Genomic DNA, 27,689 nt, shown 5'->3' with positions numbered 1-27,689 from the left:
CCACCATGCGGATTCATGTCACCCATGTGGCCAGTGACCGCCTGAGTTACGAACAGGGAACTTCAGCTAGCCAGGCTGCCTCTTCTGCTTAAAGATACCATGGGATGGCAGCAATCACCACAAAGTGTAACTTCAATAAAGGATTCCCCCGCCCCGCATAGAAAACAAAAAAAACAAAAACAAAGCCAAATTGGGAGAAGACACATTAATAACCCATTTGATAACTTAGAATTTTTTTAAGTTTCTTTTTAAATTAATACAAACATAAAGTATGATTCAATAAATTAAAACATTTGGAAATTTTACTTCCATGGTCAATGAAGACTGGTTAAACGAGTGGGTGGCAAGGGGAAAGCAGGTGCAAGCAAGAGAGACCCAGAGAACCCACAGGCAGAGCACAGAAGAGGGGATAGGGACGGGAAAGGCAGGAGCAGAGACAAGGTAAGCAAGGGCAAAGCCGAGGAAGTAGGAAGGACAAGAGCTGACAGGGCCCAGAGCCACAGGGACCCAGGAGCCAGGGAAGGTGGAAGGGCAAGCTGGCACAACCTCTCTGGGGCACGTTAGCAATCATTGGGCAAGGTTTAAAATCAGATGCCCTCTTACCAAGTGCATTTCTCTGGTAAGTTACTGTTCTGATTTTCAGCCACTTTATCTAATGAGGTATTCTCATTATGAGTTCATAGGAGCTCATTAATATAACAAAAATGACTCTCAGGAATAAACAGAACTGAATCCATGGGAGAATTGGCACTTCTGAAGCCCAGGCTTGGAAAGTTCCGTGACCTGCATGGTGACGGTCCAAGGATTACCAGCTCCTCTACTCCTACACTAAAGAAGTGGTGCTTTGGTGTCTGGTCTCTGAATTTACATAAGATCTACATAAAATACCATCCACACTTCATTAGGGTTTGAGGAATTTCATGTGCCAGTGTTAAATACACCAGTGTGGCCACCACCCAAACAAAATACTGGAAGCTGCCATCTCCTCAGAATAGGTCCCTTAGGTCCCTTCCAATCAATCCTCCTACCCCAAGAGGTAATCCCTAACTGACTTCAATCAGCATTGATCACTCTTCCCCAGGGCCACCCACTTTGGGCTGCAGAGTGAGTGACCAGAGGGGCAGGATCTTGGAAGCTGGTCTGGATGACATTACTTAATAGGTTAGTGAGGCCTCAGCCACATAGAGAACAGAACAGAGTGACCACCACACTCCCCAATGGTATCTTATAAATGCTAAAAGGCATTAATGCGAATTATCTGGAACAATAATCAGTGTTAGATACATGAATAAAGTCCCACCCACCTATCAGGTATACATAGAACACCAGAATGCGTTTTAATGGTCTATAACCAATATCATTCTTTCTCATTAAAATACACTCACCTGGCTGTTTGGATCTCCAAGTAAGTTACATATATGTGGCACAATCTTGCTTAGTGTTAAAGTATGCGCTCCAGAGCTGAAAACAGAAGGAGTGTTTTACTGCTGGTGAGAACCAAGAAAAGAAACACTGCCTCCCTCCCTCTCAACCCCCCCTCCTCCCCGGGCCTAATCACCCCTCACACCTCAGCTCTTCTTTCTTCCCATCTTCTGCCCATCTGGTTCCAAACCTCACCACAAAGTTTGGCCTTTGCACAGAGTTTAAAACCTTTCATGCCGCCCACAGTAGTGTGCTCTCCCTAGCACTCGACGCTTGCCCCATTCTGGCTCCTAACTTACAATGCCAAGCCAAGGCCCCAGCCTCTCCCACAGTCTTGCCTGCCTCACACATGGCTGCCCCTGCATTATTATTCTGTCAAACAGCCATTCCTATTTTGCCCAACTCTGTGCTCTCAACTAAACTGCGAGTCCCTTGAGGGCCCTCCTCCCTTAACTCCCCTCCTGTGCACAGCTGATGGTCAGTGAACAGCTGTTCAGGGGAAGGACCCTGACACAGTAGCCGCAGAGAGTTCCAGCTAACCCTGCCCTGCTGGACAGCACCAAAGTCGCTGACCACTATTCACTGTCATAAACACTACCACACAGAGCCCTTGTAAACACAACTCCCTCTGGTAATCTGATGGCTTCCTTAGGATACATTCTCAGAAGTGAAAGCACTGTGATCAAAAACTAGAAACAGGGATCCTTGGATGGCTCAGCGGTTTGGCGCCTGCCTTTGGCCCAGGGCGCGATCCTGGGGTTCTGGGATCGAGTCCCGCATTGGGCTCCCTGCATGGAGCCTGCTTCTCCCTCCTCCTGTGTCTCTGCCTCTCTCTCTCTCTCTCTCTCTCTCTCTCTCTCTCCATGTCTATCACAAATAAATAAATCTTTAAAAAAAAACTAGAAACATTTTTTAAAAGATGCAAATGTAGGCAATTTAATGGTGCTGCAAAGGCTAACGTATCAGTGGAAAATCTACAAGGTGACATAAACATTATTATCCCAATGATGTTTTTGAACTTTACAGGCTGAGCTAAATATGCACTACAAGTTAACAGTGATTTTGTGAAGGCGGTAGAAATGTACCGAATCATGATCTTCCTCCTGATATAAATTTTCTGACATAGGGATCCCTGGGTGGCGCAGAGGTTTGGCGCCTGCCTTTGGCCCAGGGCGCGATTCTGGAGACCCGGGATCAAATCCCACGTCGGGCTCCCGGTGCATGGAGCCTGCTTCTCCCTCTGCCTATGTCTCTGCCTCTCTCTCTCTCTCTCTCTCTCTCTGTGTGTGACTATCATAAATAAATATAAATTAAAAAAAAAATTTTTTTCTGACATATACAATATCGCTTTTATAATCAGAAAAGGCGACTTGTAACTTCAATTTTTAAAAAGCCTTTCCTATAAATAAGCATGTGACGAAATATTCAACATCAATAGTCATTGGGAAATTATAAATTAAGACCACAATGAGATATTCGCTACGCACCAATCAAAATGGCTAAAAAACAGAACAAGGATATGAAAAAACCCAGTCGTCCATTCACTAATGGTGAGAATGTAAAAACAGTACAGACGACTCTGGAAAACAATTAAGCAGTTTCTTTAAAATCAAACCCACCAGATGACCCAGCAATGGGTCCGTGCCCAAGAAAAACACAGGAATAAATGATCCCATCTATATAACATTCTTGAAATAACAAAATCATAGAGATGGTGAACAGACCAGTGGTGGCGGGGGATGATTGGCATGAGGGAGCCTGGCCTGTGCCTCACCAGTGGTGATGGTTCCCTGGAGCTACATGTGAGACAGAACTGGGCAGAACTGCATACACAATGTGTGTGTGTGTCACCAGAGGAATCTATATAAGCCCTGGGCATTGCATCAGTATTGATTTCCTGGCACTGGCATTGCACTACAGACATGTAAGATGTTAAGAGTAAAGGATCATGGGGCAGGAGTACATAGCACTTCCCAGGACATTTCTCTGCAACTTCCTGAAATCCATAGTTACTTCAAAACACAAAATTAAAAATAAAAATGCTCAGCTAAAGGAAACCCTCAGGCCCCACCCAGACTTACGCATTGAGTGTGGCAACAAGGCAGAGGCATGTGCCTTCCCGAGTCCGGAAATTCTTGTGCTTGAAGCCTCCCAGCATTCGGTCCCACACGTACTGTAGATGACAAAGGACAGGTGAGGAGAGGAGGAGGCTTTCATTTCAATATAAGGCTGATGGAAGAGGGACTGCAACAGGTGCCAAGTCAGCCCCAACTTCAATCAATCCATTCCAGCCCCTCAAGGGCATACTGAAACATAGGTAACTTGTATTTCTGTATCAAGTTAGAGTTTTTCCAAACACATTCCTTTATATAACTGCATTTAATTATCCCAACAGCTCTGAAAGAAAGGTGTAATTGTCCCCATTTCATGGATGAGGAAAGTAAGGCCAAGAGAGGTTTGGGTGACTTGCCAAAGAGCACATACTCCTACTGCTCTCCTGGTCAGAAACAGCTGTCCCCAGCCTATCCACAAGTCACACATCTGCTCATCTTTTAAGACATTCTAGGTTTTACCTTCCCTGGATGGCTTTTTCTAATAACCTCTACCACCCTACCCCACCTCCTATACATTGTACAGTTGAAGCCTAGAAGGCCAGGTTGCGTCCCTCTGTTCATCTGTCCCAGCAGCCCCAGCTCACTAGCAGATAGGAATGAGGGCCAGGTCTCCTGACTCCCCAGACACCATGACCACCTCACCTCTTTTCAGAGAAAATGAGTCACCTACACAAATGAGCTCAAGAATCTAATGCATTCAATCAAACACTCAATACCCATGTTAAGCCCACTATTTTAGTCAACACCCTTTGCTATTTATTACTTTTTATAACATCCTGGGGGTGGGGGGGTAGCAGAGACAGATGAAATGTTACGGAGATTTTCATGTGAAACACATCAGCTTTAAAAAATTAAATCTTGGGACATCTGGGTGGCTCAGCCAGTTAAAGCATTCTACTCTAGATTTTTTTTTTAAGATTTTTTTAAAACTTATTCATGAGAGACACACAGAGAGAGAAAGAGAGAGAGAGAAAGAGAGAGAGGGGCAGAGACACAGGCAGAGGGAGAAGCAGGCTCCATGCAGGGAGCCTGATGCGGGACTCAATCCCGGGTCTCCAGGATCATGCCCCAGGCTGAAGGCGGTGCTAAACTGCTGAGCCACTGGGCTCTACTCTTGCTCTTGACTCAGGGTCATGAGTTCAAGCCCCCAGTAAGTGTGGAGACTGCTTAAGGTTCTCTCTCTCCTTGACCCTCTGCCCTCCTGCTTGCACACACTCTCTAAATTAAAAACATATATAAATAAATAGGTAAATAATCAAAGTAAATAAAAACAAAAGTAGTGAAATCTTTCTACTTTACTTAAATTTCAGAGAGAGAGAGCGTGCACATGTATGAGCTAGGGTGGGGGGAGGAAAGGGAGAGAGAATCTCAAGCAGATTCCCCGATTAGTGCACAGCCCAATGCAGGCCAGACAACGGATGCCAGCAAGCCATGGAGCCCCTCCCTGCCCTACCTGGGGATTAGCAGCTTGATCCATGATCTTCAGCAGCAGAGTTTGGTCTTGCTCTCGCACAGAGTCTTTAGCATCTCCCAGTCTGTCTATTAAACTTGGCAGCACTGAAAATCAAAATGTAAATTGATCAAATGAAAGCCTATTTTGGGGGGTCTGCAGTCACCAACTGGCATTTCAATTACTGGGACGACTAAATGATGTACACCATTCTAGAACCACCATTCCTCACAGTTCTATTCTCCTCACTAAAATCTATGGGAGCTGCTATAAGAATCTGCAAAATCCTTTGTGGGGATATACTACTTGTCTTCTTCCTTAACCGACTAGAGATCCAGCCAGCTCGCAGGACATTTTTAAGCTGGTGAAATATTAAAATGGATGTCAGTGGAAGACATTGGTAAGGAGTCAATGCAAAAGGAAATTTAGTTAAGAGAGGGATACTGCATATTTGCCAATAGAACAGGCACTTATGACTCCATCTCTTTTTCATCTATGCTGTCTGTAATTTTAGAGTATACATGCATGTGTATTAAATGGAGTCTAGCCCCCCACCTAGTGTGGACCATCGGCTGAGGCTCCAAGATCATTGATGTACCGGAAATTAGCTTATTTTTCTGCTTCTTCTAAGTGTATACATACCTTTCCTTTCCAAGAGATATCATGAACAATTCAGCTAACTTATGAGGAAAATGGAATGCTATTAAAATACCAAATTTCTAAAAGTAAGGGAGGTTTTTATTTACAGATGGACAGTTAGTGCCAGAATGGGAAAAGAGTTCTTGACCTTATCCACAAGAGCACGCTGATTAGGAAGGTAACAGAAAATAACAAGTACAAACAACCAAAACTGAGTTCTGTTAAGGAAGGCCAAACAGAGCTGATTGGTGCTTGTATTATCATTATGAAATCCCAGAGGTCAGGAATTTAGAAGGGACTAAATCATAGATAAAACGAAACCTGCTTATTTATTTCATTTTGCTAACATATCGTTTTCCCTCCAAAATAGAGAGCGGTCATTTAACATGCATACTTAACATTTATGTTCAAAGTGAAAAAGATAATGCCTCAGATAATGAACTGGAAAAAACTCAGCTGCATCAGATATGCAGGCCTTCTCGAGTGGGAAAGCAAAGCCTCTCAGAACGGGCACACATGATTTTGTGGGCACTAAAATGTAGCACCTATCCAGGTAAGAAAAAAGAGTCAGCAGTAGTACTGCGGGGAGAAGAGCAGCGCTGGAAGAAGCCAGCAGGAAGGCATGGGAAAAACCAACGCTGTGAACCTAGCGGCAGGTGCCCTGGAGCCAGGGGAGGGGCTCTGCGGTGACCCCAGGGCGGGAGGAGGGGCGGTGCTGCAGCCCCAGCAGCGGCAGGATGGCGGAGGCCGTGCGGGCTGCCTGGGACACAGCCGTGGGGTATCGGGAGGCTGAGTGAAGGCGGGGCTGGACGGTGGAGCGCGGCGGGGCCCCCCCACCTGCCCGCAGCTCACCTGTGCCGATCTGCGCCTTGAACCGATCCTGCAGCCGGGTGACCAGCGCGGACAGGATGTCCATGCCGAGCAGAACCACCTGCAAGGGGAGACACCGGGAAGCCATGAGCCGCCGGCCTGGGGGCCCCCGCCCCGGCCCAGCAGCTCCCAGGACGCCCCCCCATTCCGGGTCGGACGCGATCGGACGGGTCACTCGGGAGCCAAGCCCACTGCAGAGTAGACTGGCCGTGAAGGCGGCTGCTCCGGTACGCAAGGGGCTGTGCCCAGCTTCAAGAGAAAACGGTCGGTGACAGGAAACGGGAAGGAAAAAAAACAAAAAAGAACAAAAAACCCCGCCACGAAGGGACCCGTCCGAGGCGCCAGCGGACGGCGGGGACAGCCGAGCCGCGGCCCCGCCCCCAGCGGCCTCGCCCCCCGGCGGCCCCGCCCCGGCGAGTACGGCGTATGCAAATTACCCGCGGCTGGCGCGTGGCCTTCTGGGTAAAACCAAGCAGCCTATTCGCCACCTTCGAAAGCCCCAGGAAACAAGAAGTTGCTGGTTTGCTTCGGAAGCCGCCTTCGTTGTAGGTATACCCGCTGCCGCGGCTAGGCCGGGAGTCGCGAATCAGTCACCCCAACCCTACCCGGTGTTGGCGCTTCCTGCTAGCAGCGCACGCACGCCTGCCGCCAACCATCCTTTTCTTGGGGTTGCGCTACTGTCCAATGAACGCTTAGTGAGGGCAGTACTGCTGACGCCTGACAACACGCCCGCATCGGCTAAAGCTCTGCTTTACCTCGGTGCAATTTTTGGAAAAAAGAAAAACCTCTTTTCCACGACTTTGAAGTGTAACGATAGTTTAAGTACTCGGGAGAGGCTGCTCGTGTCGCTACGGCTCGTCGCCAGGGGGCGCTGCAGGCTCAACGTTCCCTCCCAAACAGGATAGTCAGTTACTTCTTCTAAACCTTGAACTTGTAACTTAAGAAAAAATCAGCGGCCGTAGTGAATCCCGTTGGTTTCCTCCGATTACTCTGATTACTCTGATCTACCCGCTTTTGAAAGGCCGTAAATACTCTCGGGTATACGTGGACAGAAGCAAGAGAGCTTGACTCGTAAAATCCACTTCTGTGCTTCAGTATGTGGTTAGTAGAAGCGCTGAGCTACCTTAAAAAAGATACTCGTCCCTACAAACCCGTTCTCAGTAGAAACTTACGCAACTTTACTGAAACATGGTGCAAAACTGCACGTGGAGTAGTCCCGTATCCTCCAGAACAAATAAATGAACAAGACTGAGGCAATGATGATAATGCAAGGGATGTCGTCATGAGTCCTTTCAAATGTCTGCCCCTGCGTTTTGCATCTTGGAAATACAAAGACTGCAGGCGTTCCTATTCAGCTCGGAATCCACTTCTTCAAAATTACCCGATAAAATAATTAATAAGTAAATAAATAAGGGGCACCTGGGGGGCTCAGTGGTTGAGCATCTGCCTTTGGCTCAGGTCATGATCCCGGGGTCCTGGGATGGAGTTCCCTGTGAGGAGCCTGCTTCTCCCTCTGCCTGTATCTCTGCCTCTTTCTCTGTGTTTCCCATGAATAAATAAATAAAATCTTAAAAAAAAAAAAAAAAAAAACGCCCAATAATCAGGGCATGAGCTGTCCTTGCAAGGCACTGGCACCTAGAAGATACCAGGAAATAATTCTAAAAAGTTTTTATAAAGAGAACATTGGTTTGTAAAGTTTTTAAAGATATGTAATGGTACAAAACATTTAAAATAGTAGCTTTACTTATCAGCTGAAGAGGATTTAGGCATCACACTGACTTCCTTCCAAAGAGTACAGTATGGAAGTAAAGAATAATTTTATGGTGGAGAAACCTAACATCACCTCAACCTTAACAAGGGTCAATATCAACAGTCACAAATCATGCTGACAGCATATATGCTTGCTGTGGTGTGATTAAAATGATACTTTACGGGACACCTGGGTGGCTCAGCAGTTAAGTGTATCTGCCTTCATGCTCAGGGTGTGATCCTGGAGTCCCGGGATCTAGTCCCAAGTTGGGCTCCCTGCATGGAGCCTGCTTCTCCCTCTGCCTGTGTCTCTGCCTCTCTCTCTCTCTGCCTCTGTGTGTGTGTGTGTGTGTGTCTCTAATGAATAAAATCTTTTTTTAAAAAATGACACTTTACATCTGTGATGTCCTTCTCAAAACCCGTAAGCCAAATCTAATCACGAGAAAAACATCAAATTCCCATAGAGGGACATCCTACAAAATACTGACCAGTACTGTCAAGGTCACCTAAAACATGGAAGTCCAAGATACTGTCATAACCTAGAGGTGCCTAGGGACACATGATGACTAAATGTAATGTGGCAGCCTGAGTGGGATCCTGGAAGAGATAAAAGCAGGAAAAATGTGAGGAATTCTGAATAAACTATGGACTTGAGTGAATAGTGATGCATCAATATTTATTAATTATAACAACTACACCATACTAATGTCAGATATTAATAGGGAGACGGGGTGTGGGGTGCTACATGGGGCTCTCTATACTACCCTCATAGTTTTTCTGTGAATCCAAAACCATCCTAAACATTAAACCTTGTATTTTAAAAACAGAGGCCATCCATTTAATTGGAATTGGCTTTTCCCTGATGAAACGCTAAACATGAGTATGGCTGTGTCACTGGTTGGAGGTGGAAGTGTTACTTATTACAGTTACTTATTACAAAATACTAAAAATGCTGTCTTCAGGTTCTCACCACATCCCTTCCTAACTCATTCCCCCTAAAGTAGAAGAGGGCTGTTATTACACCTTCATTTTGAATGAATTCAAAATTCTATCAGATATCAGAGCCCTTTTTGGTTAAACCACCTGTGAAATTTGAGGGAACATACAGACTTTCATCTTTTCCAGGATGGAAGTTTACTTGGTAGGTTTGACCAGATCTGGCATAGCTAAATCCTAGAGAGTAAATTTCAAAAAGGTTTGCCAAGGGACACCTGGGTGGCTCAGCGGTTTAGCGCCACCCTCAGCTCAGGGCATGATCCTGGGATCCCGGGATCAAGTCCCACGTCAGGCTCCCTGCATGGAGCCTGCTTCTCCCTCTGACTGTGTCTCTGCCTCTCTCTCTGTCTTTCGTGAATAAATAAATAAAATCTTTCAAAACAACAAAACTAAATTTAAAAAGCCTTGCCCAGACAGACTGGGGAGTCCAGAGACTCCCCAAGAAGCCTAGGTTGGCAGATGCAGCTAAGGCCCAGTGAAATAGGACAGGAGAGAAGAGAAGAGAGTCCCAGGCACCGTCACAGCAGAATCAACTACTACTTTGGAAGGAAGCAAAAGGGTTCATTTATAGTTGTCCAGTTCACCCTGAGTCACAGCCCCAGTGGGCAAGGAAGGGCATCATCACCCACAAACGTTTATCTTCACAGCTCAGGCCCTGCTCCTGTTTCCATTTCCTTACTGAAGAAAGAGATACATGGATAAAGTCATTGCCCAGAAGACCATAATTTGTGGCTATGAAGCCTCTGTGTGCCTCAATTTCCTACCTATAAAATGGAGACAACAGTAACAGCTACCTCAGGCATCACTATCTGTATGTGAAGTGCTTGACATGGTGCTCGGTGCATGGTGAGGGCTAGACTACACACCTGGTGGCAGTTATCACCAGCTCACAGTCACTGCCATAAGCATGGGCAATAGTTACCGATCGGTGGTCCAGCAGAGGCCTGGGATTCCTGATGACAAGAGACTCAGCTGGCACAGAAGACTTCCAAGAAAGAGTCACACTACGTGAGGCTAAATTTGAAAAAACTAGCCTCGCACCAAAGGGAAGGACAACCTCTAAGCAGAGGGCAGTGTGCATGCAAAGATGTGAGGCAGCTGCCACGAAGGGGAAAGCTGGAGGGGAGGGCAGGCAGGGTGGGGAAGTTGCAGGGGAGGAAGCTCCCGAAGGGCCTCAGACATGTCTGGAAGACAGTGAGCAGCCTCTGAAGGGCTATACCAGTAAAGAGGGAGTGCCAGGGAGCTGCAGTTTTATAGACAGGACAGGGTGAGCAGCATGAGGAAGGTGGTCTGGGAGAGACAGGGCAGGGGCGGGGAGGGGACCGGGCTCACACCCAGCACTTAAGGCCTTTAGTTTTCACTAAGCCATTAAGTCTGCATTACCTTTAAGTGCCTCCTTCAATATTCTTTTTCGTTTTCTGAGTTTATACTGGTTTCCACAGCAGAACCCCTCAAATGAAAGAAATGCTGTGCCTTGTATTTCTTCAAAATTTCCATAATATATATAGCATAACAGTGAATTCATGGTAAATGGTCAGTAAACCCCTACTATACTAAACAAAAACAAGCTACTTTAATTAGTAATGAATTCATTTGATGGAGGAGTTCTCAAGGTCTGACACAATTCCTTTATCCTATAACTTAAAAAAAAAAAATGCTTTGAAAAGGAGTTTGTAATTGCTAAGTAACTCAGACTAACTCTTATGCTGAAAACTCCTAAATTATAAAAGAATATCTGCTTGGAAACATCAGAGGACAAGGAAGGCAAAGAAAAGATACCAGGTCATGAAACATAAGTAAACTAAAATCCAGAGGGATAAGCACGCAGCAAATGGTTGACTTTTGCCCTCATGCCATTTAAACACTGGGAAAGGACAACTGAGACACTGAGAATTGTTTTCAGTGATCATGTGGATCTAGGAAAACAAAGGTTGGATTCCAGAGCCCTCAAAGGTTGGTAGCCTGGATAGCACCCTACCACTTGAAATCCAAATGGCTATACCTTAGGAGAGTGAATTGAAAGTAAAACAGCCTTCCGATGGACCACAGACCAGCTTCCAGGAATCTGATTGGTCAAAATATATATATATATATATTAATCCCGGACATTACACGATCTTAGATTAGTGGGGCCCTAAAGCCCCTGGCAGATGAAAATCCCAATCACTTCCAGATGGAGAGATCATCCTAATCCAGCCCTCAATTTACTTCTATAAACAACTTTCAGATGTAATGTCCAAAACATAACCAAAGATAACCGATAACCAGACACACTCAACAACTATAAATGAAAACTAGCAGAAACACATGAACTACGCACATGAAAATAATAAGAAAGAGAATTTAAAATAATAATTCTGGGTTGCCTGGCTGGCTTAGTCAGTAGTGTATGTGACTCTTGATCTCAGGGTCATGAGTTCAAGTCCTATGGATACAAGAGTTACTCTAAAAATATATAATAATTCTTACTATGTGTAAGAAGATAAAACACATGATTAAAATTTGGGGGACAGAAAGTACTTCTAAAAAAGTGACATCAATTTTTAAAAGCACCAAATACTACAATATCCAAAATTCAGTCCTCAATGGATAGGCTTAAAAGCACACTGGGGATCCCTGGGTGGCGCAGCAGTTTAGCGCCTGCCTTTGGCCCAGGGCGCGATCCTGGAGACCTGGGATCGAATCCCACATCGGGCTCCCGGTGCATGGAGCCTGCTTCTCCCTCTGCCTATGTCTCTGCCTCTCTCTCTCTCTCTCTGTGTGTGACTATCATAAATAAATAAAAATTTAAAAAAAAAAAAAAAGCACACTGGATGCTAAGTCTGCAGACAAAAAAAAAGAAAGGATTTCAAAAAGGGAAGTCAGCAACAGCAGGTAAAAAGCAATAGTTGATACCCATTTGGATTACTATAATAACAAAAATGGAAGGGAGGGAGGAAATAACAAGTGGTGGGGAGGACATGGAGAAATTAGAATATCTGGTACACCACTGGTAGAAATATAAAGCAGTGCAGTCACTGTGAAAAATGATATGATGGCTACTCAAAGAACAAAACACAAAATTAACATATGATCCAGCAATTCCACTTCTGGGTATATACCCAAAAGGAGTGAAAGCAGGGTTCCAACAGATAACTTGTACTCTTATGTTCCTAGCAGCAATATTAAAAGCGGAAAGAGCCAAATTTTGACACAAGTGTGAAATCAAGCATCATACTTAATGAGCTACTGGAAACAAAAATTAAATGTATAAAACTTACAAAGAAGCAAAACTGTCATTATAAATGGAAAATGTGGGGGATCCCTGGGTGGCGCAGCGGTTTAGCGCCTGCCTTTGGCCCAGGGCGCGATCCTGGAGACCCGGGATCGAATCCCACATCGGGCTTCCGGTGCATGGAGCCTGCTTCTCCCTCTGCCTATGTCTCTGCCTCTCTCTCTCTCTCTCTCTCTCACTGTGTGCCTATCATAAATAAATAAAATTAAAAAAAATAAATAAATAAAAATAAATGGAAAATGTAACTACAAGTAGAAAAATCTGGAAGATCTACAAATACAAAATTTAAAACTGAGGGGCACCTGGGTGGCTCAGTTAAGCATCTGCCTTCAGTTCAGGTCATGATCTCGGGGTCCTGGGATAGAGACTCACATCAGGATCCCCACTCAGCAGGGAGTCTGCTTCTCCCTCTGTGCCCATGTTCTCTCTCTCAAATAAATAAAATATTTTTTAAAAAACGAGCTAAGTCAATATACAAGAGAAATCAATTACATTTCCGTACAAGAAGCCAAAAAGGAAAATGTTTAAGTTTTCATATTCGACTGCACAAAAATAAATGCCTAGGAATAAATCTAGCCAAAATAAATATATACCCAAAAAGTTATGGAACAATTAAAAAAAATTAAAGAGAACTAAAATAAATGAAAAGGTAAACTACAGGTTGATATACTCACTACTATGAAATTTTCATTTTTCTCAAATTGATCTACATTCAGTAAGATTTCAATCAAAATCTCAACTAAAATATATTTTTAAAAACTTCTCAAGTTGATTACAAAATCTGTGTGGAAATGTCAATGGCAAGAGTGACAAAAACTTGCTCCCACTGTATATCAACATTTATTATAAAATGGCAATACTTAAGGTAATATGCTATCAGGTCAAGAAAAAAATATATCAACAGAACAGAATAAACAGACTCACATATATATGGGCACTTAACTTATGACAATGGGGCATAGTGAGAACAGGGCCACTGAATATATGGAATAAAAAAAGAAACTAACTGCTATCTCATACCATACACAAAAATGAATTCCTGGTAACAATATAAGTGTGGAAACATAAAATAATAAAGCTTTTAGAAAATGACCTAAGAAAATAGTAGGGCACAACAAACACAAACCCTAGAGGGAAAGACTGATTGAAGTCTATCAAACTGAAATTAAGAACTTTGGCATACCAAACACTGTAGGAAAGTGAAAACAAGTCACACAGGAAAAAGTTATTTATGAAACAAATAAGCAACAAAAGGCCTGATTCTAGAATATATACATATATCAATCTTGTACAAACTAACCAATAGGCAATCCAGAACAAAAATGGGCAAAATATCTGAAAAGACACTTCATAAAAGACAGCAATGGTCAGAAGTACACAAAAAGTTGCCCAGTTTCCATTAGTCAGCAGAGAAATGCAAATTGAAAGTATAAGGAGACGTTACTACTTACTTCCCAGAATGGCTAAGTTAAAGACTGACAAGACCAAGTATCAACAAGAACATGGAAACTCTCATACATTCTGGTAGGAATGTGAACTGGTACAACCAACACTTAAGAAAACACCTTGGGAGGATCCCTGGGTGGCTCAATGGTTTAGCGCCTGCCTTTGGCCCAGGGCATGATCCTGGAGACCTGGGATCGAGTCCCACATCAGGCTCCCTGCATGGAGCCTGCTTCTCCCTCTGCCTGTGTCTCTGCCCCTCTCTCTGTGTGTCTCTCATGAATAAATAAATAAAATCTTTAAAAAAGAAAAAAAAAACCTAAACGCCCTAAAGTGAAGCGTTCAGGGTTGTTTCCACTAGAAAGGAAAGAGAAAGGAAGGAAGGAAGGAAGGAAGGAAGGAAGGAAGGAAGGAAGGAAGGAAGGAAGGAAGGAAGGAAGGAAGGAAGGAAGGAAGGAAGGAAGGAAGGAAGGAAAGAAAGAAAGAAAGAAAGAAAGAAAGAAAGAAAGAAAGAAAGAAGAAAGGAAAGGAAGGAAGGAAGGAAGGAAGGAAGGAAGGAAGGAAGGAAGGAAGGAAGGAAGAAAACACCTTGGTATTATCCACCAAATTTGTAGCAATTCCACCACTAGAAATACGCCGAAATAGATATACATGTACATGTATTACAGGTGAAGTATACAAAATTTCTCAGGGCAGCACTATTTATAATAGTCTAAAACTAGAAATCCATGAGGCCCCTACTGCAGAATGTAGGACTTGTAGTTTTCATACTAAAGAATACAATAAATAAAAACAAATGAATCATAAGCATACTCAATTACACAGATAAATCTCATAACAAGTGAAAAGGCCAGACACAAAGTATCTATATATTTTTATGAAATTCAAAAACAAGCAAACATGAACTATGATTTTAAAGCGCATTTTTGTGTAATAAAACTAAAAAGGGAAGCAAGAAAGTGATTATATAAAAGTCAGGAAGAGTGTCTGCTTTGGGATATGTTCTCCTTCTTTTCCAGAGTACCAATTAAACTGCGTTAGCTTTCTCACAACTCAGAAACTGTGTCTTTGTGTTTCATGCACTTTCTTTCTACATATAGTTCACATTTTTTTGAAGTTTAAAAACTAAAAAAGCTGTAGTGTTTCTGGACCCCTTGACCTATAAGTCTGTGGCAAGTGGCTAGGCTTTGTCTCTGCCTCTTTCCAAACCACCAGTGAAAACACCAAAATAGAAGCCACTACAATTCTCCTTCTGGACAGTGTAACATCTGCTCATTCCTTCCCCCAAAAAAACATAGGAGACAAGTTAGGTAGGAAGACCACTGCAGGGATACCTGGGTGGCTCAGTCAGTTAAGCATGAGCCTTCAGCTCAGGTAATGATCTCCGGTCCTGGAACTGAGCCCCGCATCAGACTCCCTGCTCAGTGGGGAGTCTGCTTCTCCTTCTCCCTCTGCTTCCCACCCCCCCCCCTCCTGTATGCTTTCTCTCTCTCTCAAGCAAATAAATAAAATCTTACCAAAAAAAAAAAAAAAAAGAAAAAAGAAAAGGCTCCTGGATGACTCAGTTGGTTAAGTGTCTGCCTTTGGCTCAGGTCATAACAGCAGGGACCCAGGATCGAGTCTCACATCAGGCTCCCTGCTCCTCAGGGAGCTTGCTTCTCCCTCTGTCTCTGCCTCCCTCTTTCTCTGTTTCTCATGAATGAATAAATAAATCTTAAAAAAAAAAAAAAAGGAAGACCACTGCATTTCTTAAGCTTCAGAAGATTGGACTGACTTGAGTAAATATAATATTTTGCACTCATATTGTACTTTGCTGTTTTTTTTTTAAGATTTTATTTATTTATTCATGAGAGACGCAGAGAGAGAGAGAGGCAGAGACACAGGCCGAGGGAGAAGCAGGCTCCATGCAGGGAGCCTGATGTGGGACTCGATCCCAGGTCTCCAGGATCACACCCCGTGCTGAAGGCGGCGCTAAACCACTGGGCAACTGGGGCTGCCTTACTTTGCTGTTTTTAAGGCACTCTGGGGTGAATCTGAATAATCTCACAACAACCTGAAATATGGACTGTACTATCCTGAATTTGCAAATGAGGAAAATAAAGCCCAAAGAGGTAAAAAGACTTAACCAGAAGTCATGAAGTTGGGATAGTGACGGAACTGAAAATAAACCCAAGCCCCCTGATCTTATCAAGACCATCTGAGTAGAGCAAAATCACAATATCCAAAACCCCATGCTTATCATCTTTCTTATCTCTCTCTAGCTGGCTTACATATGACCTTGAGCAAGACACAGCACTTCTCAGCCTGTAATACCAGATAACCTCCCAGGTCGGCCTCAGCTGTACACTTCTCTGATGTCCTGATAGTGCCCAGAACAGGAGAAAGTTGCAGGGCTTTGTCACATAGATCTGGGATCGAATACCACTCTACCACCCCTACTGGCCAGCTGGGCTACTCCATCTCCAGGCTCCACAAGCTTCATCGGTAAGATCAGAACAATTGTACCTTACAGAATATACATGAGGGTTAAGAGTTTTAACACACACCTGTAATGCAGTAGGCATTCAGTAAGTGCCTCTTCCCTTCTTTATGAGGCACTTAAGAAGAAAAGAACTTAAGAAAAAAAAGAAAGCCTGGCCTCACAGAGGAGGACCATAGAACAAAGAAGAAAGTAAGGATACCCCAAATCTGTCACTCTACAAGAACTCTATTAACATTTTGATGATTGTCCCAAAAGACATCTCTGCATACGCACATTTCCATGTAATTTCACATAAACAAGTGAGAGAGAGATAGAGGCAGATAGATGTAGAGATTTTGTTGCTTAATATGCCATGGAAGTCTTCCCAAACTAACAGTAAAGGACCTATACCTCCATCTGCAGTAGCTGTCTGATACCCTGTTGTATCATAAATACTGATCCACTTTCCCAAAGTAATGCTGGCATTCAGGTCTGTTTAGAATTTTTTACTATCTCAGACAATTCCTTGATGGGTACTCCCTTCCACACGTGTACATGGTTATCTCCTGAGGACAAATTCTGAAAAGGACAACTGCTCGGTCAAAGGGAACACACACTGTACACTTGATGAGGTCTATTTTTAACATAATGCACTAGATGCCCTGTGGGGCTACAGGCTGCTGACTTCTACAAATCTGCTGGTTATTTTAAAAGACTCTATATCGCAACCTTATTAAATAAGGAGGAAATTAATTAGCACTCTATGCTGCATTCACTTTTAATTCCAAGAATAAGAGCACAATACAAAAAAAAAAAGGGTATGAGAAAGTCAGTGACTTTGCATATTCACATGTAGGATGGGGAGAATTATTCATCCAAACTGATTGTCCTTCAAAGTAGTCATGTGAGGGAGTCCCTGTGACCCTCATCCCAGTGATAATGCTACCAGATTCCTCTAGAATGGGCTCCAGAGCTGTAAGTCTGTTAAAATATCAGTCATTAATAGTAGACTAATGGGACTAATCAAGTTATCAGCTTGTTACCTGTCATTGCCCACATATAAGGATTTTACCAATGGTAAAGGAACTTCCATCACTTTATTTTTATGTATAAGCATCAATAGGCCAGGTGAGGCTAGAAGGCACAGTCTGAATAGAGAGAGAGGCAGTTAGTAAAAACAGATCTAGTCTCATATAACTTTGAGCAGTGACAGAAACATTCTGTCTGCGCCATCCGATGCAGCAGCCACTAGCCACATGTGGCTACTGAGCAATCGAAACATGAGTGTGAATGAGAAACAGAGCTCTAAATTTTACTTAAAACATGAAGTTACCTAACTTTACATAGCCACAGGAGGCCCACAGCTACCATGCTGGACAGCACAGCTCCACACCAATGGTTGCGAGCCTGAGCTGGTAAAAACCCAGGTCAGGGGATCCCTGGGTGGCTCAGCGGTTTAGCGCCTGCCTTTGGCCCAGGGCGCGATCCTGGAGTCCCGGGATTGAGTCCCACGTCAGGCTCCCGGCATGGAGCCTGCTTCTCCCTCCTCCTGTGTCTCTGCCTCTTTCTCTCTCTCTCTATCATAAATCAATCAATCAATCAATCAATCCCAGGTCAGTGTGTGAGGGGGCAGGGGAACACCTCCCAAAGCTCTGCTCACGTGACACCATGTTAGAGATAAGGTAGGCCAGATTTTCTGGTTATCTGGTATTACAGGCAGATCTCCAGATTTTCAACACTGGCAACTTCCTAAATGAATTCTAAGGGACCGGTAACAAACAAAGAAAACATGCTGGGGGTCAAATCCAGCCAAAGACCCCTAAATCTGCAACTTCTCTCTTCCAGATACATCTCATAAATGTAAGATCAGGCACCAAAACATTCAGTTGTCTAAGGGATGAAGCAAAGATTCCAGCTGCCCCTGAGCTGAGCAACGCCAATCAGCCAGCAAGGCTCACAGCTCTGGCCCCTGCCCCACACTCTCCCAAGAGTCTCCCTATGCTACTCCTCCAAGGCCCCAGTCCTGATCCTTCCAGTAGAATTTTTTAGCTAGCCCAGTCTAGGAGATCTTCCAGTCTCCTGAGTCCACGCAGGCCAAGACCTGCATCTCTCTCCAGTTCCTTTACATGCATCTCTCCAAAACGACTACTAACTACTCAAAGCAGGATGGTTCCTCATACATGAGGCTTTCTCATTCCCACCCACTTCCCAAGAGATAGCAAAGGCATGGGGGGCAAGTGGGCCAGGAGGCACAGGGAGAATCAACTGCTACCTTGCATACAGTCTTTTTATTATATTATTTAATCCTCACAACAATATCTTGAGCCAAATACCACACCTATAAATATCCCTACTTTACAGATGAGGAAACAGGCAACTGGGCAAAGTCATTCAGCTATTAAGTGGCTCAAGTAATATCCATTAATCAATCAGTCTTACAAAAGGGCAAACCAAGAATGCTAAGATTGTAATGACAAAGTCTGCGACTCGTATGTGCATGCCTACCCCAGAGAACCATCTGCCCACTGCCTACTGGTACTGGCAAAAAGTGGGCATTGTTCCCAGCAGCCAAAAAGTGGTGGCAAACCAAATATCCATCAACTGGTGAACAGATAAAGCACAGTACATCCATACAACTAAATACCATTCAACAGGGACGCCTGGGTGGCTCACTGGTTGAGCGTCTGACTTTGGCTCTGGGCGTGATCCTGGAGTCCCGGCATCGAGTCCCACGTCAGGCTCCCTACATGGAGCCTGCTTCTCCCTCTGCCTGTGTCTCTGCCTCTTTCTCTCTGTGTCTCTCATGAATAAATAAATAACCTTTAAAAAAATAAATAAATATATAAATGCCATTCAACAATAAAGAGGAACAAAGGACTGATACACGCTACAATACAGATGAACAAAGAGGCTACATACAAGAAATCAGACACAAAAGAGGACATATTGTATGATTTTGTTTATACGAAATGTCCAGAAAAGGCAAATCTACAGGCACAGAAAATAGACAAATAATTGCCTACAGCTAGGGGTGGGAATGGGACTGACTGCAGCTGGGGATTGGGGGTCTTTTGAGAGCAATGGGGAAATGTACAATTTTGTAAATTTACTAAAAATAACTGATACATGAAACAGATGAATTTTATGATACATAAATTATACCTCTATAATTCTGTTTTTTATTTTTTTTAAAGATTTTATTTATTCATGATAGACAGAGAGAGAGAGAGAGAGAGAGAGAGGCAGAGACACAAGCAGAGAGAGAAGCAGGCTCCATGCAGGGAGCCCGATGCGGGACTCGATCCCGGGACCCCAGGATTACGCCCCAGGCCAAAGGGCAGGCGTCAAACCACTGAGCCACCCAGGGATCCCCTATAAACCTGTTATTTAAAAAAATCAGTTTGGGGCACCTGGTGGCACAGTTGGTTAAGTGTCCTACTCTTGGTTTCGGCTCAGGTCGTGATCTTAGGGTCATGGGATCAAGCCCCATGTCAGGCTCCACACTCAGAATAGAGTTGGCTTGAGTCTCCCTAAGTTTTCTCTCTCCTTCCACCCACCGCTCCCCAGCTTCCCACCCACACCAATATGCCATGGAAGTCGGCTTAAGTCTCTCTAAAGACTCTCTAAAATAAATAAATAAATAAATAAATAAATAAATAAATAAATAAATAAATAAATAAATCTTTTTTAAAAAATCAGTTACTGGGCTTAAAAGAACTGATCCTTCTGGTGACTGGATCATGAAGAACTGATGACATCTGCCAAAGGCAAGTACTGGTTATTCATCGATCCAGAAACACTGGATAGATGTTGCAGAAGGAAAAGCAAGGCCACAGGTCAGGTCAGAGCTTGTGCAGAGCAAAAGTCCTTCCCAATTCTCCTGAGAACTCTGAAGAGGTCATGGTGCACACCAGGCTCAACAGTTCTGCTTGCGGCCCGCTAACCACCCATGGTTTTCCTGAATGGGCTATGCTCTTTCCTTACATGTGTCCCTGCCTGAAACATTCTACTTTCCCTCTCTGTACACTCTTCTCTTCTTTCAGAGCTCTCTTCAAGCACCATGAATTCCAATGCCCTCCCATTTATATCCACTAGCCCAAAACAGAAAGCTGTGTTTCCAGCATCCCCACCATACACAGTTCTTCTAGCTGTCAGACGCAAGGGACCTCTGGTTTTTAAACCATTTATCTGCCTAGTGCCTAGAGTCTAGACTTTAAGTTTCTGTAAGGCAGGCTCTGCATCTTCTCCATCTCTGTATCATCAGTGTCAACCATAATGCTAGCAAATCTGGGGAGGTGAGGGTGGATAGAAAGTGGTTGGATATGACAGTAATAATAGTGCAAATTGTTATTTAGTTCATGTTTGAACTAAGCATTGCATTAACAATCCAAAATACAGTAACTGGCATTAAGACCCTCTCACTTCCTCCTACTTTTATCCTTGTTTCCATCCTGTCCTCATTCCATCTATTCTCACCACACAACCAGAGGTACTTTTAAATATTTTTTTTCTTTGTTTATTTTAGAGAAAGAGAGAGAGAGAGCAGGGGAAGGGCAGAGGGGAGGGAGAGAGAAAGAATCTCAAGCAGACTCTATGCTGAGCATGAACTCTGACATGGGGCTCGATCTCATAATCCTACGATTATGACTGAGCTGAAACCAAGAGTCAGACAGACAGTTATGACTAACCCACCCAGATGCCCCAACCAGAAGGTCCTTTTAAGGGTACTCATATCATGCCACTCCTATGCTCCAAAGCCTTCAATGGCTCCCACGTCGGGTAAGAGAGGGTCTTTACAATGGCCTACAAGCCCTCACAGCCTGACCTCCTATTCCCTCACTAGCTTATGGCTGCCCCTCTCCCTTCAGGGGCCTCCTGGCTATTTGTCAAATGTCCCCTCTTTGTACCTAAGTTTCTCTCCCTAGAATGCTTTCCCCCAAGATATCCACTTTGTCTGCCCAGCATTTCATTCCAACATTTGCTGAACAGCTATCTGTTGGTCAGGTCCATTGCAACCGGCCTACTGAATACTATGGGCGAGTACCACGTGTGTCCTTCCACTTTGCTTTATTTTTCTCCAAAGCATTTATCACTCTCTAGTACTCTATAAAATTCACTCAGTTAACTTGCTTATGGATTCTTTCTTCCAAGTAGAACATCTAATTATTCATTACTAGTGTCCAGAACCTTGTTTGTTTTTTTAAAATGCCGGCAACTTCTGTGAATGCTGAGGCTTACCCTAGGTTCCACGAGAGCAGGTGGTAGAACTTATTCCTTCCTGGTTAGTAGTGCAGGTGCTAAATTCTGCTGGGGCCCATCTCAATTGATACTTTAAAGCAGAGACCTCTACTTTGATTACACATCCTTATTAGAGTACTTCATATGCATATTTCTTTATAATCTATAAATCTGCTGTTATGCAGATATACAGTAAAATTATAAAGTACACGAAAAATTCAATACTTTTGAAAAACAGAATTGAAAATCAATTTAACAGGGGCTCTAGCATGTTCTTACTGTGGCCCAATGACCTGCCTGGGTCCCATCAAGAAGCCCACTTATCTAAAAGTAAAGCAGTATCCACTGTGAAGTTGTACCTTGCTTTGACTGGAAAGGAGAGAACACCACAACAGAAAGAAATCCTCCAGGGTTCCACTTCCTAGGAAACACCTCACTGTCAATCAGGAGAAGAGTGATTTAAAAAAAAAACATATTCCCAAGTCTCGCAGATTCCAAACTATGATGAATTTCAGAGCTAGCCAAATTCTGGCACACACTGCGCAGATATTTTATAAGAATGATCTTGCAAACCAAAGCTTTCAACATGGCTTGGGTACCTTAATAACATTTTATGAAAAAATCAATCTACTGGACTGCATAATCAACAAAACTACTGCAAAGTACAGATGGCCATTCTTTGTCTGAACTCAAGGAGAAAGCGTTACTTAAAGTTACCATGATGGAGGCAACAAGGTATGGACCACAGCTGGTGAGATGTGCAAACCACACAAACCAGAATGAGCAGTCTTCAGAAACCCAGTACTCGGGGCCCAAGGGGCGAGAAGATCCAAAAAAAAAAAACAAAAACAAAAAACAAAAAAAAAAAAAAACAGAGAATAGTCTTTAGAGTCAGACAAAACTGGGGTTCAGACTGTGGCACCACTATTTTTACTAGCTTGGGGACTCTAATAAAGTTAACATCTCAAAGTTCATATATGAATCTACAAAATGGGATACTAATATCCCCTTCTGCAGGTGACTGGGAGGACTACTAAAGCAATCTATTTAAATTATCAAGCACAGTGAGCCACACACAGTAAACATGGCCCTAATATGTTAAGCTTTGGGACTTTATGAGGTATCAAAATAGAAATATCCTTGGGGCACTGGGTGGCTCAGTTAGTTGAACATCTAATTCTTGGTTAGGCTCAGGGTTGTGAGACTGAGCCCCACATCAGGATCCGTGCTCAGCATGTAGTCTGCTTGTCCCTCTCCAACTACTCCTCCCCTCTGGGCTTGTGCATGTTCTCTCTCCCTCTCTCTCTCTGATAGATAGGGAGGGAGGGAGGGAGGGAGGGAGGGAGGGAGGGAGGGAGGGAGGGAGGGAGGGAGGGAGGGAGACAGACAGACAAAAATCTTTTTTTATAAAGAAAATAAAAATATCCTGTAGGCAGATGTCTGCTAGCTGAAGCCCAGGAGAAAAGGAAGTCTGAGGTGCAAATATTGGTCTAAGAACCATAAGTATGAATGAGATTCCCCGGTGAGAACATGCAACAACAGACCAAAAACATCCTATTAGAAACCGATAGCAGTACAGCCAACTGGAAGCACCAGAACATTCCCACAGTCAAATAGGATGGGAATATAGGAATATTCTGATTAGCATTCTGACAAGCCTTAGCAATACAGTAAGAAAAAAGAATAAAAAGAACTAAAAAATAAAAGACATTATCACCAACACTTGCAAATAATAGTCTACTAAGAAAATACAAAACTATCAACTGAAAATTAGAAGTGACAACAGAATAAGTTGGCCAAATATCATACTTATATAGAAAAATATTTTTTTTCATTATGTCTATCAGAACCAGGAAGAAAGTCTAAGGGGAAGAAAATCAAATTTACAACTCCAACAAAAACATATAGTAATTAGGATTGAGCCATAAGACCTATGTGAAGAAACTATAAAAATTTTACTAATGGGCATAAAGAAAGCACAAATAAAGGAAGAGAAATGTCTTATTCTTAAAGGAAAAAAAATAATAATAAACACAAGTAGGGGCACCTGGGTGGCTCAGTGGTTGAGCATCTGCCTTCAGCTCAGGTAGTGATCATGGGATCCTGGGATCGAGTCCCAGGGAGCCTGCTTTTCCCTCTGCCCATGTCTCTGCCTCTCTCTTTGTGTCTCTCATGAATAAATAAATAAAATCTTTAAAAAAAAAAAAAAAGAATAAACACAAGTAAAAGAGAAACAACAAACTGGGCAAAAGCTATTTGTAAAATATGTAGGGAAGGAACACATTCATGACTTTAAAAAAAAAACCCTACAATAATTTTTTAAAATAAATTTTTATTTTTAAATGGACAATTCATTCTATATAACATCAATAATCATACAAAGTTGCTCAATCTCACTTATATTCAAAGAACTGCAAAACACAATAATGGTACACCATTTATAACCTATCGGACTGAGACATTTTAAAAGATTAATAATGGCCTATGTGTTTGGAGGGTTCAGAATAACAGACACTAGCATAAGGAGCTTGCAACCCTAGGAAGTGTAACTGATACAGGATCTGGACAATTGATAGCTATCAAATTTTTAATATGTATAAAGTCTGACCCAACAAATTCATCTAGTAATCTATTTCAGAAACATTAACACAAGTATGCTAAGCAATACAGTTGCATGCAACCATTGATCTCTACAGCATTATTTTGTAGAAGAAAAACATTAAAAATAATTCTGGGACCCCCTCCTGGCTCAGTCAATGGAGAATGTGACTCTTGACCTCACAGTCATGAGTTTGAGCCCCATGTTGGGCATAGATCTTACTTAAAAGTAGTAACAATAATAATATCCATCAACAGGTGATTGGGTGAATTAGTTATATGTACATGTGTGCTATCTGAATAATTAAAAGCAGTAACAAATAGGGGCACCTAGGTAGCTCAGTCAGTTGAGCATTCACCTTCTGCTCAAGTCATAATCCTGGGGTCCTGGGATCAGACTCCCTGGCTCAGTGGGGAGTCAGCGTCAGCTTCTCCTTCTCCCTCCCCCCCTTCTCCTTGCTTGTGTGCTCTCTCTCTCAAATAAATAAAATCTTTTAAAATTTTTTTAAATTTTAAAAATTAACAAATACAGTAGCAATGAATAATCCATAAATGAAGTTAGAAAACCACTCCATTTACAACAGCACCAAAAAGAAGAAAATGCTTAGGAATAAGTTTAGCAAGAAAAAAGTGCAAGACTTGCACACTGAAAACTACAAAATACTTCTGAAAGGAATTCAAGAAGACCTAAATAAACGGAAAGATATCCTCTGTTCGTGGAGAAGACAATACCACTAAGGTGGCAATATTCCCTAAATTGATCTACAAAGTCAATGCATTTGCTATCAACATTCCAGCTGCCTTTTTCTGCAAAAATTAACAAGCCACAGTATGGAGTTTAAAAAAGAAAAGCAAACTGCGGCACAGTATGTATATCACGTGACCCTGTTTGTTTTTTTGTTTTTTTTTTTAAGATTTTATGTATTTATTCATGAGAGAGACAGAGAGAGGGGGGCAGAGACACAGGCAGAGGGAGAAGCAGGCTCCATGCAGGGAGCCCCATGTGGGACTCGATCCCAGGACTCCAAGGATCACGCCCTGGGCTGAAGGCAGGCGCCAAACCGCTGAGCCACCCGGGGATCCCCCTTATTTGTTTTTTTTTTAAAACTTACATGCAATGTTTGTGTACAAGTAACTTTGCATTATCGGGAACAGACTTTTTTTTACCCCTGCACCTCACACATGTCTGTATTATGAAACTTTTACAACAAGCACATATAATTTCATAGTGTTAAGAAAATCATGATAAAAAAGCTTTTTAATATTTTAAGTTTTAAACAAATCAATTTAAATTCTCTGACAGGCTGCCTGCCAGAAAGGAATGGAAGATGGCCTTTGGTCCAGGTTTAGTCTACACAGCTGAGAAGGAATCTACATCCCCGAACACCCTTCTGCCCCAAGTTTATTCCATGTCTGGCAGGAGACTATGACTTTCAGGAACACGCATCCTAAGAGCAGCCAGTGACTGACAACCACTGAAGCTACAAGAGGGGTGCGTGTGGATTCATTGTACATTCTACTTTCATGCAGCTTTGAATTTTTCAAAATACAAAGTGAAAGAAAAATACAGGTACCTAGTCTTTGATCTTCAGGGTCCGGCCCTCCTTAACTAGTTAGGGATCTGGAATAAGACTCATGACCAATGTTCTGGGAAGAAAAAATCACTCACTGTATTGTATCCTAAGGCCCTCCTGTCCCTTACCCTAAATGCTACAATGCGTTAGGACAGTATCTTGAAGTGCTGTGATCTTCTACAACCACTATCAAAGGAAAACCCCGATAAAATAAAACAATACAAGTATTTGGGGGTTTTTTTTGTTTTTTTTTTTTAAATTTTTATTTATTTATGATAGTCACAGAGAGAGAGAGAGGCAGAGACACAGGCAGAGGAAGAAGCAGGCTCCATGCACCGGGAGCCGGATGTGGGATTCGATCCCGGGTCTCCAGGATCGCGCCCTGGGCCAAAGGCAGGCGCCAAACCGCTACGCCACCCAGGGATCCCAACAATACAAGTATTTGGAGTTGAGAGGAGGGCAGGCAAGTCCAGCCTTCTGAAATACTGGGCTGTCTAAATAAAGGATAAGGCTACAGGTATTTAAAGGGTTTTTAAAAACAAGTTATAATTGGTATGTTGACTATTCTCTCCTGTGGCAAACCATCAGCTTCTTCCCATGACCAGCATACCTACAAGGGTCATTACAAGTCTGCCGGCACCAGGATGCTAAAATCAGAGGTAAAAGGAATCAGCAACTCACAGGAAGAGGCTCAAGGTTTCATTTACGATAGGGCTTAGTGTCAGACAAGGTGTTCTTGTGTTCTGTGGTTTCTCTAGGGACAAAACTTTTTCCTCTGACTGCAGCAATAATGTGTTCCTATGGTTTCTTTACTCTGAACCCTAGCAAAAGAGCCTGACAAGCCAATCGCCTTTTGTCTCCCTGGAGCAAAGCCCAGTGCTGGACAAAGCACAGAAACCCAGCAGACAGTCTACCTGCAGGACTGAGCATATTCTAAATACACATTTGCTGACAGGGAGTTCTTCCCAGGGCCAGGGAGGGGGAGATGAGTCAGGGCCAAGCATGCAGCACACAGCTTTGGAGAAAGCACTCAGTATATCTGGTTCCCCTCCCTTGCCCTGTGTTCTGCCTTTCATTGAGCTCTCTAGTCACCCAGCAAAGAATAAATAACTCCAAAGCCAGAAGACAACTGCAATGCTCCAACACCAAGGGAGTCCTTTTTTTTCTCTCCACAAAAAAACACAACTGGTTACATTATGGAACAGCTCTACCCAACACTTTCAAATAAATGCAATTTGGAAACTTCAGCTTTGGAGCTATCCCAAAGTCTTCAATTATTTATGAGGAGATCAAACACAGAAATCCAATAGGCAGGTTCTGTTTAAGCTGGGCTTTTGTCCTCTGGGCTTTTGTTACTGCTCAATTTTTTTAAGTTCTATCTTTCAGCGATGCAGCTGGATACAGGAAAGCCTCCCTGCCTTTGTCTGACTCTGTTCTCTTCCATCAGGAAAGGGAGTCACCAGCCCCTTCTGGTCTCTATAGCTTCATCTATACAATGACTGTGTGATGGTTTGCTGGAAATGCCTACATCACAGCACAAAAAAGGAGGCAGGTAAAAGCAATGTGATTTTATCAAAGAGAGCACATAACAGTTTGAAGAAGAGGCGGGAAAAGTCTGCAGAAACCTCTCTTGTGGGTTAAGCCCCTCCTCTTCTGATCCAGAAGTTCATTCATGCTGTCAAACACACAATGCACGGTGGCCTTGCCAAAAATTAAAAACATTACACATGCCTACACACTTAATGAATTCACTTATGAAAAATAAACCAACTTGTTCCAGACCAGAAAGCTTAAAGGCAGGATGGAGAAATCAAAATAAATTTGTTGTTCTAATCCCTTCTAACTTCCAGCACCTTGGAAA

At 43.1% G+C, this 27,689-nt stretch overlaps 1 protein-coding gene, 1 long non-coding RNA gene and 1 other non-coding gene across 27 annotated transcripts in view; 2 read left to right on the top strand and 1 right to left on the bottom strand.

Moving 5' to 3' along the window:
- The window catches only part of CLASP1 (cytoplasmic linker associated protein 1), a 267,443-nt gene that overhangs the window by 170,455 nt on the left and 69,299 nt on the right, over positions 1-27,689 (bottom strand). For all 25 annotated transcript variants that reach the window (XM_072788828.1, XM_072788829.1, XM_072788832.1 and 22 more), the window contains exons 3-6: positions 6,478-6,556; positions 4,990-5,093; positions 3,504-3,595; positions 1,386-1,461 (exon numbers count right to left, since the gene is read on the bottom strand). In XM_072788828.1, coding sequence (XP_072644929.1) covers positions 1,386-1,461; positions 3,504-3,595; positions 4,990-5,093; positions 6,478-6,556 — 351 coding nt within the window. The remainder of the gene's footprint in view (positions 1-1,385; positions 1,462-3,503; positions 3,596-4,989; positions 5,094-6,477; positions 6,557-27,689) is intronic.
- LOC140611842 (uncharacterized) lies at positions 5,231-26,027 on the top strand. The gene is made up of 3 exons (XR_012013094.1): positions 5,231-5,386; positions 16,219-16,441; positions 25,558-26,027. It is a non-coding gene; the product is annotated as an uncharacterized lncRNA (long non-coding RNA).
- LOC140612158 (U4atac minor spliceosomal RNA) lies at positions 7,147-7,271 on the top strand. Its single transcript, XR_012013474.1, has one exon. It is a non-coding gene; the product is annotated as a U4atac minor spliceosomal RNA (small nuclear RNA).

This window comes from Canis lupus, chromosome 20 (genome assembly GCF_048164855.1).
Source record: "Canis lupus baileyi chromosome 20, mCanLup2.hap1, whole genome shotgun sequence".
NCBI lineage: Eukaryota > Metazoa > Chordata > Mammalia > Carnivora > Canidae > Canis > Canis lupus.
Note: the sequence above shows the minus strand (reverse complement) of the source record. Positions and strands in the feature narration are given on the sequence as shown.